The sequence below is a fragment of the Nicotiana sylvestris genome, chromosome 6 (assembly GCF_000393655.2).
Source record: "Nicotiana sylvestris chromosome 6, ASM39365v2, whole genome shotgun sequence".
NCBI classification, from domain to species: Eukaryota; Viridiplantae; Streptophyta; class Magnoliopsida; order Solanales; family Solanaceae; genus Nicotiana; species Nicotiana sylvestris.
Window position 1 is genome coordinate 12755929 of NC_091062.1, and position 16559 is coordinate 12772487.

Sequence of the window (16559 nt, forward strand, 5' to 3'; positions counted from 1 at the left end):
TTAGAATTTCTGGTTCGCAGACTTCACTTGGAAAAGTCGAAAATTTCCTCGATTTGGGATTCAAGATAAACCGGTGACTTGGGACACCAAAAGCCAAACCTTTCCCAAGTGGCGACTCTGAATTAAATAAATAATCCCATTTCGAATATTGTCACTTAAATTGGAAAAACTCCCTCGCGCATTTAACCCTTCGGGGCGGGCACGCAAAAAGGAGGTGTGACAGCATCTGGATGGTATATTTTCAAACGGATGTATACAATGCCTTTCTTCAAGGTGATCTCCTTAAAGAAGTGTACATGTACATCCCAGATAGCTTTGTCAGCCAAGGAAAGTTACAGCATCAACAAAAGGTTTGCATGCTTCATAAGTCATTGTATGGGCTTAAACAAGCTCCCAAACAGTGGAACTTGAAGTTTACTAGTGCATTGACTGCCACGGGACTTGTTCAATCTCACTATGATTATTATTTGTTCACATATAAGGTAGGTTGTGACCTTCTGTGATTTAGATTGGGAACCATGTGTAGAAATTAGGAAGTCAGTAACTGGCTATATGGTGAAGTTTGGACAAGCCTTGGTGTCCTAAAAATCAAAGAAACAAAGTACTGTTTCCAGGAGTTCTGAGCAGAATTCAGGAGCATGACATCAACTGTTGCTAAGATCACTTGGTTAATTGGGTTGTTTAAAGAGCTTGGAGTGGAGGTTACCTTGCTTGTACAACTATTTTGTGATAGCAAAGCTGTAATTCAGATTGCAGCTCACCCCATTTTTCATGAGAGGACAAAACACTTTGACATTGATTGTCATTTTGTAAGAGAAAAGATTCAAGAAAGGTAGATACAAACTCAACATATTGGAACTAAGGATCAGTTAGCTGACTTGCTTACAAAAGACTTGTGCAGACCACAACATGATTATTTGATAGGCAAGCTGGAATGAATAACATATTTCATCCCTCACCTTGAGGGGGAGTGTTGAGGCAGTTAGTTAGGAGCAGTTACACAACAAAAGCCCAGTTGTTAATGAGTTGGCATTAGTGTAGGATTAAATTAAAATAAGTTAGTTAGTTAGTTAATTTTGTGTATAAATAATAGACTGTATTTTCATTTCAGCTTTGTAGCTCAATATTGAAACTAGGGAGAATGTATTCCTCTTCCTCTGCTTTCTCTTTTCAGTTCCTCTTCTGCTCACCTCCATAGTTGACCACCATTAACACTTTTTCTATTGATTCTTATGAATTAGATCAAAAAAAATTCATGAATGAGGCTATGAATGAATCGAAAATGAAATTTTTGTTGGTTCTATCTCCTAATTATTATTGAGAAATGTATAAAACTTTAATATTTTTTATTTGTATTGCTTAAATTATTCAAATGGGATACGGCTACTTCTCAACACCCGCGATTATCGCTAGAAATTTCCCAAGAGTCTGACGTGGCTGTCCCCACAATGGAAAACCTTCAAAAGTTCACCGGGTCCCACAATATAAGTGGGACCAAGCCGAAAATACAGTGCCACGTTTGCAAATAACAAAATTATAAACCATTTTTAAAAAGCTAACAACCTTCCTTTCACTCCCATTTTCTGTTTCTCAAATTTCCTCCGTTCCAATTCCCCTTTCGATCAAATTTTCAATTTTCCCTTCTTTTTCTTCGCCATATATGAAATAACACAGAGATTTGAAGGAATACGTTCAAATTTTCAATTCTGCGGTTATAATACTAATATGGCGAAGAACAGAGAGGAGGAAGAACACAATAAGGTGGTGACATTAACGGAGGAGGAAGAGGAAGAATTGGAGGAACAATTAGGTTCTAGTTTGACGCTCGAACGTGTCGCCGCCGCGAAAAAATTGATCGAAGATCATTATAAATCGCACATGAAACTCATCCAGGATCGCAAACAAAGGTTCGTAATTTTCTCTCTTAGATTATATTTATTCATATTTTTTATCCAATATATAAATTTGAATTTTCATGTTAATGTAAATATGTTGTACAGGATTTAATTCGACTGCAATATGTGATTTTTTCCGATATATTTAGATTTCGAATTGGAAATATGTGCAAACTGTAGCTCGATCATCCAAATGTGGTAGGTTGATGGCTATAGGTTAAAATAATCGCATTATGAATTTTCATGTAGACATTTATTTTGAATTTTCATGTTATGTAAATACGTTTGTGCAGCATTTATTTGGAATGCAATATGTGATTTTTTAATAACTTTATGTTTTGAATGGGAAATATGTGCAGAATGTAGTTGGTCTTAATGTTGTAGGTTGACAACCAATGTAAGAATAATCAGGTTATGAATTTTTATTTACAGTATTTCTTAGGACTTTTATGTTGATGAACTTTGGAATGCAACATTTGATTCATTTGATTTAAACAGATTTTTTAATTTTTGAAGCCGAAATATGTGCAAAGTGTGGCTGGTGTCAATGTGGTAGGTTGACAGCAAGTGTAAAATAATCAGATTATGAAGGTGTTTATTTGGATTTTCATGTTTATATACATACACTTACAACATTTATTTGGATACGCAAGATGTGTTTTAGAGAACTTTTAGATTTTGAAGGGAAATTATGTAGCTGGTATCGTTGTGTTAGTTGAAAGCCAGCCTAAAAGAATCATATTATGATGGATAGGCGAGGTTAGCTAATTTTGGATGGAGGTGTAATTGATTGATATAGTGGTGGTTTTGCTACTCTTGCCCGACACATCTTTGATTGTAGTTAATATTTTAGATGTGAATGCGTGAAAAAATCATGAAGATGCATGTAGCTAGTGTCTTGTTTGTTTGGTTGATATTGTAATGGAGCACCTCTTGTCCTCCAAATTTTATACACCTCTAAATCTTTTAATAAAATGCATTTTCAAGTAAGCTGTTGTGGACCGAGTAACCATGTCGCTGATGCCTTTGCTTACAGGTATTCTCACATTTCTGTTGAGCTAACTGCACTATGTAGGCTAACATACTTATAGTTGAGCCAATCACTGAAGGAGAGTGATATTAGATGGAAATTTGACAATTCTTTTCTGTAGCCCTTGATGTATTATTGTCTATAAACTGTAGGCGTTTACTGCTAGAAAAGAAATTGGAAAGCTCTGGTGTACCAAAGGAGGAACAGATGAACTTTCTAAAGGAATTGGAGAGAAAAGAGACAGAGTATATCCGACTAAAGCGTCACAAGATTTCTGTTGATGATTTTGAGCTTTTGACGATCATTGGAAGAGGAGCTTTTGGAGAGGTTTGAGATTCTTATATATCTTTAGGTTGTAAAATTCTTCGGGGATTATGTTTTCTTCCTAAGTTTTGTTATCTGGGCTGTTCAACTTTTGAAGACTGAATTATAACTTCATATGCTTAACCAGAAGGAGCATGTTTAATGAGTTTCTTCGATTTTCATGCAAAATACACAAGCATATTGTACCTTCTCAAGATGCATAATTAGATTTTTAAAACTTACCTAGACATTTAATAATTGGAGTCACTCATGATGATTTCGCTCTTGTATTTCTCGCTATTCTTATGTAGCATCGTATGATAATAATTGCTGTTATTGGAGCGTCCTAATTAGGTTTGAAAATCTTAATTGCTTCCATAGGATTCTGTAGTATTCAGGTAAATTACTGCTCTTGGAAGATAATTTCCTTGGTCCTATTGGACGTTAAGGGCAGCACAGTCCATTAAGCTTGGTCTATGCATGGGGTCCAGGGAGATGGACCATATTGTTTCTATTATATGCAACCTTATTTCTGGCTGAGGTTATTTCCACGACTTGAATCCGTAGCCTCCTGGTTACACGAAATGTGTTTCCTGTTTACCAGCATTGGCTCCTGATAATAAGTTGCTGATTCTTATGCAAATCTATTTTTGCAGGTCAGGTTGTGCCGGGATAAAATATCTGGTAATATATATGCAATGAAAAAGTTGAAGAAGTCTGAAATGCTTAGTAGGGGGCAGGTGAGATCAAATCCTTCTTAACATGCTTAAGGGTTTAATTGCTATCCATCTTATTTGTTAAATAAGATTTTATTCCTAGTCCTTTGCTCTGCTTCTTCTATCAAAGATATGCAAGGAAATGCAGCATTTTTTTTAGAAGTGACCTGTTTTTCTTACCATCTCTTTACATTACAGGTTGAACATGTTCGGGCAGAAAGGAATTTGCTTGCTGAGGTAGCAAGCCACTTTATTGTAAAGCTTTATTATTCTTTCCAAGATGCTGATTACTTGTATCTAGTAATGGAATATTTGTCCGGTGGTGATTTGATGACGTTGCTGATGAGGGAGGAGACATTAACTGAGACAGTCGCAAGATTTTACATTGCTCAAAGTGTTCTGGCCATAGAGTCTATTCATAAGCACAATTACATTCACAGGTAGTTAATCTACTTGCTAAACAATAATAGTTTATGTCTTTACGTAACGTTCTTTTTTGCAGGGATATTAAACCTGATAATCTTCTTTTGGACAAAAATGGCCACATGAGACTGTCTGATTTTGGTCTATGCAAGCCGCTTGACTGTTCGAATTTATCTCCTATAAATGAAAATGAAGTGATGGATGATGAGAACACACGGGGATCTGCTAACAAGGGAACTGGAAGCTGTTGGAATAGCTCCCTCGAACAACTGCAGCATTGGCAAATAAACAGGAGAAAATTAGTAAGTAGCACATTATTAACAGAAACACAGCTATTATTTTTCTTGCACAAAGTGACGACCAGTATGTGTTTTATTTGCTCATGCCTGGCACATTCTTCAATATCAGTAATGGAAACGAACTAGAAAATATCATTTACTATTCCAAGAAGTGACCTTTGTTACTACCTTCCATGAAAATATCTCTGTGTCTAAAACAAATTAGTTACCAGAACCTGTAATATTATCCGTTTCTATGGCAGGCATTTTCAACAGTGGGCACTCCTGACTATATTGCTCCTGAGGTTTTACTGAAGAAAGGCTATGGAGTAGAATGTGATTGGTGAGTTCTATTACTGTTTGAGATTGACATGGATTTAAACTAGATGGTGACTGTGTACTTGTTGCTAAACATAGCACGCATGTTTCAATTATGCATTCTCTTTTAGGTATGATCATATCTTGAATAGACAAAGTAAATTTAGTAGACTTAATTCGTTATCCTCTTTACTTCTTGCTTCGTTCAGGTGGTCACTTGGCGCCATCATGTATGAGATGCTCGTTGGTTATCCCCCTTTCTACTCTGAAGATCCAATAACAACATGTAGAAAGGTATAGTGGTCCACACTTGAAATGTTTGTCCATTTCCTTAAGCAGCATTGACTCTAGAAATTGTAAACTTTCTCCTGTTCAATGTTGATAATGACATTGGGATTATCCCTTTATCCTTTGTTTTCCGTTAGCAATAAAATTATCTTGTGAATATTTTGGAATACTAGTACAACCTGTCCAATCTAATGGTACTTCAGTTAGGATCTTATGTAGAATGACTAAATTCTATGCCTTGACACTTGTTCTGGTTCAATAGATTGTTCATTGGAGAAATCACTTAAAATTCCCAGAGGAAACAAGATTGAGTCCTGAAGCCAAAGACCTGATCTGTAGATTGCTTAGTGATGCTGAAAATCGCCTTGGTTGTCGAGGAGCAGAGCAAATAAAGGTTTGTTGTTACAAAGAAAGTATTACTAACAATCAATTATAGATTCTTATGTTTTATTCATAAAAATCAGGCTCATCCCTGGTTCAAAGACATAAAGTGGGATAAACTTTATGATATGGAGGCAGCATATAAGCCAGAAGTCAATGATGATCTTGACACTCAAAATTTCATGAAGTTTGATGAGGTGAATTACCATTTTATATCTTAATTCTATTTCTGTTTTTTCCCTCAAATTTTAGAGAAAGTTTGTGAGAAGTAATATTTCGTCTTTGAAACTTAATAGTGGCAGTACATCACCATGGTTCACTGCTACACAAGCTACCTTTGTTGGTATGCTGTGATTAAAAATTTGCCTTGGTGATCTTATGACTGATTTTTTTGACAAAAAGGTAAAGATTTTTATTAATAAGTACCAAGAAGGTACCAAAAGGAGTACATTAGAGAAAAGAACATCCTTCTATAACAAAGGTACCTATTTGTTATTTTGGTACCTAATATTCATCTCTACTGGAACATGTTACCAGCACTTCCTTACTTAAATCCCAAAAGAACGGGACCATTTTCTGGATAAAACTGATAATTAACATCTTTTATTTCATTGGTATATAATTGAGATTCGTGTTTAACTGTTGTTAACAATGTTGAGTTAAGAATTCTTTCGCAACTGATGTACGATTGCAACTCCTATGCAGGCAAATCAGCCACCAGCCAAAATTAGTTCAGGACCCCATAGAAAGGTGAGTTTTCTTTCGCGACTGATGTACACTACATTTAGCTATGGTTCTACTTACCAGCTCCCCGGGCACTAGCTTCCGTTCATGAAGATAAATCTTTTACATTCCATACTGAATGTAATCAAGTTTTCCTGTGCGCCTTGCTATTATCATTTTTGGCATTTTCTTCTCTTGCTTACTTTTCTATGTCTCCTTTCCAGAAAAACTTTTCTTCCCATGCCATGCTTAAGTAAATCTTTTCAATTCTAATATTTATTTTGGCAGAAGCGTCTGATTCCCGAAGATTTAAGTTTTGTTGGCTATACCTACAAGAATTTTGAGGCTGTCAAGGGATTAAGACATTCTTCAGGTATGGTGACTTCGATATACTCTCAGACGATAATAGTTCTGTCATATTCTTTTCGAAGGGAGCTCATGCTGCATGCTCTATCATCTATTAAGTCACTACTAATACTTATGTATGCCGTGGCCTGTATGTGTGCTTGAATGAATTCTGAACTTCTATATCATTAAGACAGCATGACCTACAATTTGACTGGTAATAATTTATAATGCTCACTTGTGTTGATGTATGTCTTAATGCTCTCATTGGACTTAAGTTACAACTAGGTATATGACATGAATAAAGCATTTACTGAGTTATGGCATCTGTTAGATTTATGCGTAGCATCTTAATTTCTTAGATGGTTGGTCATGCACTCAACTTGACATTTTATCAACTTCCTGGATTTGGAAAACTTCAGTATCTTGCTGATTATTTACCTTTCATTATATATTATGTATGTGCTGATTTTATGAATGAGCTGTCTATGGTTTAAATTGTTTGGAGCCCTCAGTAGTAATTCAGTGCTGAAATGCTATTCTTTTCATTATAGGGTAACTGAGTTTACTTGGTAATTCACCTAGAGTCATGAAAGCACAATAGTCAACTTTGAGTGTTCTAATACTCCTTATGGAACCATTTTGGACAAGGTACTATTATGGGAAAAGTCTCACCCTAATCCGTCCGAATCGCTTAATGTGCATGACATATTGATCAAATAAAGTGGCTTCAAACAACTATTTTGTGTTGGGGTTGGGGGTTTGGGGGGGGGGGGGGGTCATGTGACTCCTGCAAAGTCTAAGTGTCTTTTTGGAAATCATGGACTAGTTTAGAGGGGAAATTATATCAAATAAACATTCTCATATTACATGCTTGAGGAAAACTATATTTGCTTTTGCAACTTATCATTAGATTGTAAGAAAGTTAGATCCTATACTGTACTGACATCATAAGAGAGTTTGGCTTAACAAATTTCATAAATAGAAGTATATATGTAAGAAGGGGAGTATTGGAGCGATGGTAAAGTTGTCTCTATGTGACCCATAGGTCACGGGTTCGAGCCGTGGAATCAGCCACTGATGCTTGCATCAAGGTAGGCTGCCTACATCACACCTTGGGGTGCGACCCTTCCCCGGACCTTGCATAAACGCGAGATGCTTCGTGCACCGGATTGCCCCTTTTTTAGAAGTATATATGTAAATTGACTGTCAGTATGTTTTTGTAGGTGATTCTGCAGCGGATTTCTCAGGCATGCGCTCAATTGATGACAAAGAAATACTTGTCCATTCTGCATCAATGGATACTGTAACTCTGTCATGAACACGATAAAACTGACTGATCAACATGCCATTTTATGGTTTCTGGAGGTAATACATTGAGTCTTCCAATTCAAGTTCTGACCTCTTCCCCCATAGATGACCATGTACAACATTTAACTGTAAAAGTAACAATATATAGGACCTCTGGGTAGGTTTCTTGGCAGCTACCAATAGGAGTTTTTTCAAACTTGAAAGTTGTGTATACAAACATTAAGAGATGGTCTTAATTGTATCTGTCTAGAGTCTCCTTTTCAGTTCTTATTCCCAGATTTTGTAGATTCAAACAGCTTGTACCAAGAAAACTGGGAAATCAATTAGTTTGCTTCCTTCTTAACCAGTTGAACAAATATCCCAGTCTATTTTCTTGGTACATGATGTTTTTTTTTTTTGCTCTTTCTTTCACTCTCTTGCATTACCTTATTTCTTGTCTTGCGCATACGAAGTATGTTGATTAGGGCCTTAGGGGTGATAGGAAAACAAACTTGGGTGCTACTCCTATGGATAAAAAATGCACGAAGCATCCCGTGTTTATGCAGGATCCAGGGAAGAGCCGCACCCCAATGGGGTGTGATGTAGACATTCTACCCTGATACAAACATCAGTTGCTAATAACACGACTCTAACGCGTGACCACACTAAAACAACTTTACCAATACTTCAAAGCTCCCTTTCCGCTACTCCTATGGATTATGAAATCATAAAACTATGCAAGCAAATAAATCAGTTATTTTATTTTTCTAGCAACTAGAGGTATCAAATGAGCGAGTTGGATACGGGTTGGATCAATGAATGGACCCTGATCAAATAGTTTGATTGGATCAAGAGGATAGAGGAGTGAATTATAGTCCAACTTGTCCTGCCTAGTTTTGGTAATACACTGATTTTCAATAGGTTGGTGAATCCAAATTTAGGCCTGAATTTCTAGTAATTTGCCGCTGAAAACTAAAATCTAGAGAAAGAAAGTTCATCCACTGAAAAGTCTCTCAGTTGATTCCAAGGAGAAATGGGAGCTCAATCATTTTACATCCAATTCAAAACTGACGATAAACTACTTTATGTGCCAAAAGGTTGAGATCAAATTGTAATTGCACCAATGATTATTCTAAAAAATGGACTCCTATCAAAAGGATATCTAGGGTTGTTCCTGAGGAAACACATATATAATAGAAAATGTCACAGTTACACTCCAAATTCTACCTACAGAAGACTTGAAAAGTACAATGATGTCTGCATCTCCTTTGATTCTCAATGCCTTCTTAAAAGGCTTTTAATTTTTGGAACGTCACAACTGGAAAAGCTACTTGGCCGAAATTCTGGTTGCAGAACATAACTTGCAAGTCATTGTAGAAAACCTGCGAGAATAAGAAGTTAGAATCAATTTCAAGAATGGCAAACCTAGAACCCATGCTTTTGGGCAGTAGGATATAATTGCTATATCAGAAACATCATCTGATTTTCTTGCAACGAGAGTTGGTGAAAGGAACTACACATACATTACAAGGCTCATGACAGTATAATCGCAGAAAGACTTAAAACATATTTAAGTGAAATGAACAATCAAAATTCGAGCACAAGTACAACAAACAGACCAGGACGATCAACTTAAAAGCAAGACCTGAGCAGGAACAGAACATCTAGCAGAGGGAGAAAAAAAACAAAAAAACAAAAATTGAAAATTAAAAAATGACCATTTACTTTTATGATAAATGCTGTCAAAAGTCAGATATAAGCAAGAAGTTTGTCCGAGCAACGATATGCAGTTTATCGAGAGAATGTTGAGATGCTATACCAAACTTGCGAACTATGAAACAGCTTCACATTTAATCTTCAAGTAGTAAAAACACTAATTTCTGGGAGAGGGATTTTAAGATTTCATTTCTAATTCTTTCCTTCTACACATTTTTGCTCTTTCATGCTGGTATACATAGTATTGGGATGAATTCATTTCCAACAATGTGTTCGATGAAAACAAATTTATACTTGCGCCAAAACACCTCAAGAAAAAAATAACCAAAATAGCAGACTGAAAATGTCAATTCTACAAATCAAGGAAAGCTATAGAAAGAAAACAGAAATGCAGTAGTAACTTGGACATCATGGCATCGATACAGTTCCCTTTTCTTTTCGCTTCTGTCCATAAACTATCACGTATAGTATTACTTAGTTATATGCAAGGCTTACTATTTTGAATAGATCATTGATACAGCTCGACGAGGCTCTTGAGATGAATCCGAGAGGCTGATTCTTTTCTTTTTTGATCGTCGAGGGTGATTTTTTTATAAGGAATATAAGTGGTGATTTATCAATTGTATTGATTTCTTCGGCATCACAATCCTTATCCATGTTCCAGACATGCAAACGGTTAACCACGACTTTCGTAAATCCAGTAAGGATAGAACATAACTATAAGTTTTTGAAAAGGTAGCAGGATTAAACACTTGCATCCAAAACCCAGATGATGTAGCACAGGTAGAAAGCAACTTTAAATTTGATTTGTTAATACAGACATATCTCCAAATCAGCTATTAACAATTTGAAAACTACCCAGAGCACAGATATTAGTTCCAATTTATGTGAACCTATTTGACTGGGCACGTAGTTTAAGAAAAAATGAAGACTTTTGGAATTTGTGGTCCAAAATAAGTCAAAAAGGGGCCAGAGTATTTGTGTGGTTATAAAAGCTTCTCATTAAGGGTAGAATTGTAAGTTTAAGCTAAATTATTACCAAATTTAGAAAGGAGTCATTCTTTTTGGAACGGATCAAAAAGGAAATAGGTTCACATAAACTGGAATAGAGGGAGTACATGATATTAGGAAAATAAACAACATAGTATTCTTCAAACTACACGCAAATGTGTACGTAAAATAAAAGTGAATCGACTACACATAAACAAGCTTGCTCATACAAGAAAAATGGAGCTAGCAAAGAGGGTTGAGTGAGTTTAAAAGAGAAGCAAGGTCTCCACGACCAAAATAATCCTAAGATACTGGATATCTGAGAACAAAAGAAAGAGAAAAAGAGCATGTATCCAATTACCGAATGCTAGTGGCTCTGTTCCAAGATGATGAAAGAAGGGACAAAGCGAAAAGAAAATTTGCAAAAAGACCCTCAAATATATAATATACATATAATGGACACAAGAAGTTCTTATCTTAAATCAATTTCTTCTGTAAAAGCTACAACAGGAGTAAACTATCGAGGCCATGAAAATGAATCAACAAAGACTAAGGCAAACATACCAATTATAACTCAGTGAGTGTTGCCAATGGAGGTCCTGCCGATGTGAAGTAAGATCCAAGGTCAATATCCAGGTCATCGTACATGGTGATGAAAGGGTGCCTCTGGATTTCATGAATTCCAAACAGTCACTGAATTAGTAATTGAAAATAAGACTTCGAGAAAGACAAAAGTAACAATCTCTACCATGAGTTCATTTGCTGACAATCTGTCCTTCTGGTCCTTCTGCACGCTGAAACAAGTTATTGCGTAATGAGCTTTCAAAGAACAGTTGGTAACATAACTACATAGTCAGCTCAAAACTTATGACGATTTTAAGATTTGGAAGCAAGTTAAATCTGAAATTATGGTACTTACCACGCAGATATGAATGAGCAGAATTGTGGAGAAAATTGGTCGGGAGGTGCACTTGGTGCTGGTTGGTCAACTATAGTTTCCATAAGTTCATAGACATTAACCCATCCTTCATCTGCTTGGGGCGGTGAATATGGGAAAACACCTGTTGCACACTCTAGTAAAACTAAACCCAAGCTCCAAATGTCGCTTCTGTAACCATAGGCGCCTCCTAAAATTCTCTCCGGCTGTAGCACACAACAGAACATCAGCAACTTGGTTTTTAGCATAGGCAGATTGTACTACACATAGGTGGTTTAGTACTATACTCGGTTTTAGAAAAACAAAGTCACAGATACTCACAGACATATAGTTGTAAGTGCCGACAAAGGTATTAGCAAGTCCAGATGTGCTTGCCAGCACTGCACTCACACCAAAGTCAGTGATTTTGACATCACCTATGTGATTGATTAGCAAATTCGAAGGTTTCAAATCCCTGTGAATAATATGTTTCTCATGATGAAGATACCACAAGCCTTTGAGAACCTAATTGGTGAAGGAGCAAGGTTTGATAAGATTAGAACTAGAGCAAAGTCTTCTCTTTGAGGAACGCAAATTGTTCACTTGTTACCTGTTTGCAGATGGCAGCAAGATATCGTTCAGGTATTGTCTTGACTTTTTTCAGAAAATCTGCTAAGGAGCCACCATCCATGTACTCCAAAATTATGGAGATAGCACCATTGTCAAAGAATGACTGATAGCTTATGACAACATATGGACACTGAGATGACTGATTAATTCTCAGTTCTTGAGCAATATGCTTGCGCATGGACTCTTCAATATTCATCTGAATAACCTGAATAAAAATAAAACTGCTGGTCACAAAGGGAAATAAGAAAGCATAGATGGTAAAGTAAGGAGGCAGTGAGATACGCATATGAAAAATCGGACACTAGAACCAATTAATGTATTTATTCATTTAGAGGACAAATTTCTTAAGGTAGTCAGTAAGATGAAAAAATGGTGTAGCCAGTAGATTGGTGGAGATTGCAGGTAAAAAGAGGTGACATATTTTCAAAATATTTAAGTGAACAAAACCCACAAAATCAATGTGTATATTGCTACCAACAACAGAAGTTATAAGGCAAGAAATGAATCAATAGCGACGAAATGTCTGTGGAAGCATTTGCGCTCTTTACTCATTCGCGACGCAATCCTCAAAATCTTCTTCTCTCATTTCTTTTTCAGATTAGGACCTCTTCTTCTTATTTTTTAAAGGAATATCACAACAAATTCTTGAAACATGTCAAAATGATATGTAGACAATCTCCTGCTAATCAAAGGAATCACCAACAACCATGATAAGCAGAATAGAGATGGTAGCTAGATATACCTTGAGAGCGAAAAATTGCCCTGTCCATTTATGTTGAACCAGCCGCACAATACCACCATTTCCCTTCCCAATAACTTTAACTGCTTCAAAATCTGCTAAGCATAACTGGTTGTCTGATGGCTGTATAACTGATGGCTGAAGAAAAAATTGCAAACACCAATATAAAATATGCCATGTTAGTTGCAATAGATTGCATAAGTGCATACAAAGAAGATGCAGAAAACAAAATGCCCAAGTCTGGATAATAACCACTACATCTCATTCCAAAAGTTTGACTCTGCTATATGAATCACCATTATCCATGTCCCTCTATTTAACCCCGTCTGAGTCTGAAATTATAGAAAACTTAGTTTCTCCGGCACTTGAAGTTCTCCACATTTTCTACTAGCATATAAATCTCTAACAAGAGTGAAAGATTCTTAGCTCACATTGAACCTGAAGGATACATACTAACATAACTAAATATAATTCCAACTAATTGGTGTCGCTTATATAAAAGAAAATTGTCCAGGTCTAGATTCAAATGCTTAAATTCTATTTTGGACCCTTCATCTAAGATTAGTTCCTAATCACAGCTTTAAATTCAAATGCTTAAATTCACTTCAATTTGCATTTAGATTTGTTAGCTAAACATTTCACTTCAAATTTTCAAAATTCCAAATGCAAGTTGACAAAATCATGCTTTTAACCCAATTTAGACTAAGCAAGCAATCAACGTACTAACCAACATACCACAATACTGAATGATAAAATTTCTACAAGAGCAAAAAAGAACAATCAGTAAGACATAGTAAAACATTAAGAAAGTGTACAGCTTCAACTTCACTTTGAGAGACAATTCGAACTCCATCTCTATTCACCAGAAGATCTCCATCCTTAAACGTCCCTGATTCAGTCCTACACAACAACACCAAAAACTTCTCATCAGAATACATAAACATAGCAAAATTGACACAAAGATATAAGAGTTATAAGAAATAGATTCAAGATTTTAGCTCAGTAGGCACAAAATACCACAACTATTCTTTTTTGACAGTGGATATGAAATTAGCATAAATATCTATTTTGGAAACATTTGATGTGTCACACACACACACACAAAAACAAAAAAAAGAACACTCATATGGAGAGAGGGGGGTAAAGTAATTACAGGAATTTGGAGAGATTAACTTCATCAGGAGGAGGGAGAGAAAGTTTAAGATTAGGAGCTAAAGATCCTTTCTTCATAGCTAAATCTTGAAAAACCACAGTAAAAATTGCTTCTTGGCAACTGGGGGTTTCTGTATTCTTGCTAAAGCTCACTCTTTTATGGAAATCATGAAAGATCACAACTGAAATTGCTGATAGGCAACTGGGGTTTTGGTATTCTGCATAAAGTTCACTTTTTTATCAAAATCTTGAAGGATCACAGTGGAAATTGGTTTCAGGCAACTGGGGTTTTTTGTATTGTAGTTAAAGTTTAGTGATTTTATGAAAATATTTGGAAATTTGGGGAGGTTTGGGACATTTCAGCTAGGTGAGTCAACTGAAAGACTCTTTAGAAGTCTTGCAAATAATAATAATACTAGTAGCTGAAATTATGTGGCTGTTGTATCTATAGTTTGACTAGGAATCAAGAATTATACAGACACAAATAGTGGTGGTCTTGTTGGGTGTGTGCGTGTGAGAGAGAGACAGAGAGAGAGAGTGTGCGCGTGGGAAATGAGTGAGAAAAGAGAAGGAAGATGCCAAAAGGTACACTGTGAATCGGAGGATGACTTATGTTGACTCAATAAGTATATGAGATATGTTTATATATAAATTGTTGTAAGTTAATCATAATTAATTAATACATATTATTTCCTTATTTTTATTTAACTATGTTAAGCTAATACTCCCTAGTTCATTTTTAGTTGTCCTTCTTTGGTTTTGCACTCATTTATAAAATAAAAAAAAAGTAAATGAACTACTCATGTATTTTATAACAACAACAACAACCCAATATAATCTCACTTGGTGGGGTCTGGGGAGGATAGTGTGTACGCATACCTTACCCCTACCCTGGGATAGAGAGGCTATTTTCAAATAGACCCCCGGCATGCTTCCCTCCAAAAACTTCCTACTTTGCTCTTGGGGAGACTCGAATTCACAACCTCTTGGTTGGAAGTGGAAGTTATTTACCATCAGAGCAACCCCTCTTATAAATTTACCCATAATAACAAAAATATTTCAAAAAGTCTTGAGAAATAATTTGGGGAATGAATAGTTAATGATAAGGGTAAACTAAGGAGAAAAAAAATATCGTCTTTCTCTTGATTTGTTAAAATGAACAAATAAAAGTAAAAAAATATTTTTAATGCAGTGAACAAGTAAAAGTGAACGCAGAGAGTACAATTTAATAAAAACTTTGGATAATCATTTTTCCCGGCTAAATTCTGAGTCTTGAAAGCAACCGGGCCCCTTTCATGGGCGGAGTTAGGTGGGCGAAAAGGGTTAGTCGAACACTTTTCACTCAATAATTACATTATATATATAAGGTCAAATTTCTTTTCATGTATATGTATAGATTAGATGTTGAATTCTATTAACTTCTTTCTTATTATTATTTTTTAAAAAAAATTTCTTTGGTGAAAATTCCACACTTTCTTCATGCCGTGCCGGCTAATGCGCAAGGCTAAGGACCACATTGACTTCCTATCAATTAACTTCACCAATCTCGGCATACTTTTTCTAAAGAGGTCTTCTTTTGGACTTAGTTGATCTCTCCATTGACAACAAAGATAAACAGGCATTAGCAATTTAGCACAACTTCAATCGTACACTAAATTTTTGTCAGGGTCGAAGTGTCAAAGGTTTTCTAAATTAAGTCTATTTGCGGGGCTAAACACGAAAATGTGCAGTTTTCCTTTAGTGGGCGTTTGGACATAAGAATTGGAAAATTTCCGGAAAAAGTAAAAAACGAATTCAAATGAAAATAGTATTTGTAAAGTAGAGTTGAGTTTGGACATGAATATAATTTTAGACTGTTTTTAAATTTTCGTGAGTGATCTAAAGTGAAATTTTGAAAAATAGCTTTTTGGAGTTTTTCAAATTTTCGAAAAATTTCGAAATTCATCTTCAAATGAAAATCGAATATTTCATGGTCAAACACTGATTTTAAAAAACAAAAGGTTTTTTTGGAAAAAGAAATCTTTTTTTTATGGCCAAACGGGCCCTTAATTCTTGTATGTTGAATCACAGGCAACGCCTCAAAAAGCAAAAACGAGCCGCATATAGGAAAAAATTACTGATCTTGGGCAAAAACTAAAGTTTGGTTAGTCGGCCGAAATTAATTGCATTCGCTAGTTAAAAAGTGCATAAAAATATGTATATTATATTTATATACAAAAAATAGAAATACATTTTATCGGCTAATTAATATTTTTTAGAGCGGTTAAGATATACATTTCTCATTGATCTTCCCTTCTCAATGGTTAGTTACGAATAACCAATGGTTTTTTGGAAGTTGAGAGAACTATATTCAAATATGACAGTTCTGCTGATTAATTTGTTATAATTCAGTTGTAAATTGCTATGATCATATTTTCATTTTACTC

At 35.5% G+C, this 16559-nt stretch overlaps 2 protein-coding genes across 2 annotated transcripts; one reads left to right on the forward strand and one right to left on the reverse strand.

Annotated features, from left to right (window-relative positions):
* The first annotated feature begins 1570 nt into the window (after positions 1–1570).
* On the forward strand, positions 1571–8354 carry LOC104225011 (uncharacterized). Its single transcript, XM_009776755.2, has 12 exons — positions 1571–1907; positions 3078–3252; positions 3885–3968; positions 4143–4384; positions 4447–4669; positions 4909–4988; positions 5173–5257; positions 5514–5645; positions 5716–5829; positions 6338–6382; positions 6644–6728; positions 7927–8354. Exons 1-12 carry the CDS (start codon positions 1726–1728, stop codon positions 8019–8021), a joined length of 1542 nt encoding a protein of 513 aa, XP_009775057.1. The 5' UTR covers positions 1571–1725; the 3' UTR covers positions 8022–8354.
* Positions 8355–8987: 633 nt separating this feature from the next.
* LOC104225010 (mitogen-activated protein kinase kinase SIPKK) lies at positions 8988–14568 on the reverse strand. The gene is made up of 9 exons (XM_009776754.2): positions 14135–14568; positions 13797–13881; positions 12985–13119; positions 12223–12447; positions 11955–12137; positions 11616–11839; positions 11445–11490; positions 11261–11362; positions 8988–9372 (listed from the first exon to the last, which is right to left on the reverse strand). Exons 1-8 carry the CDS (start codon positions 14209–14211, stop codon positions 11264–11266), a joined length of 1074 nt encoding a protein of 357 aa, XP_009775056.1. The 5' UTR covers positions 14212–14568; the 3' UTR covers positions 8988–9372; positions 11261–11263.
* Between the last annotated feature and the right edge of the window lie 1991 nt (positions 14569–16559).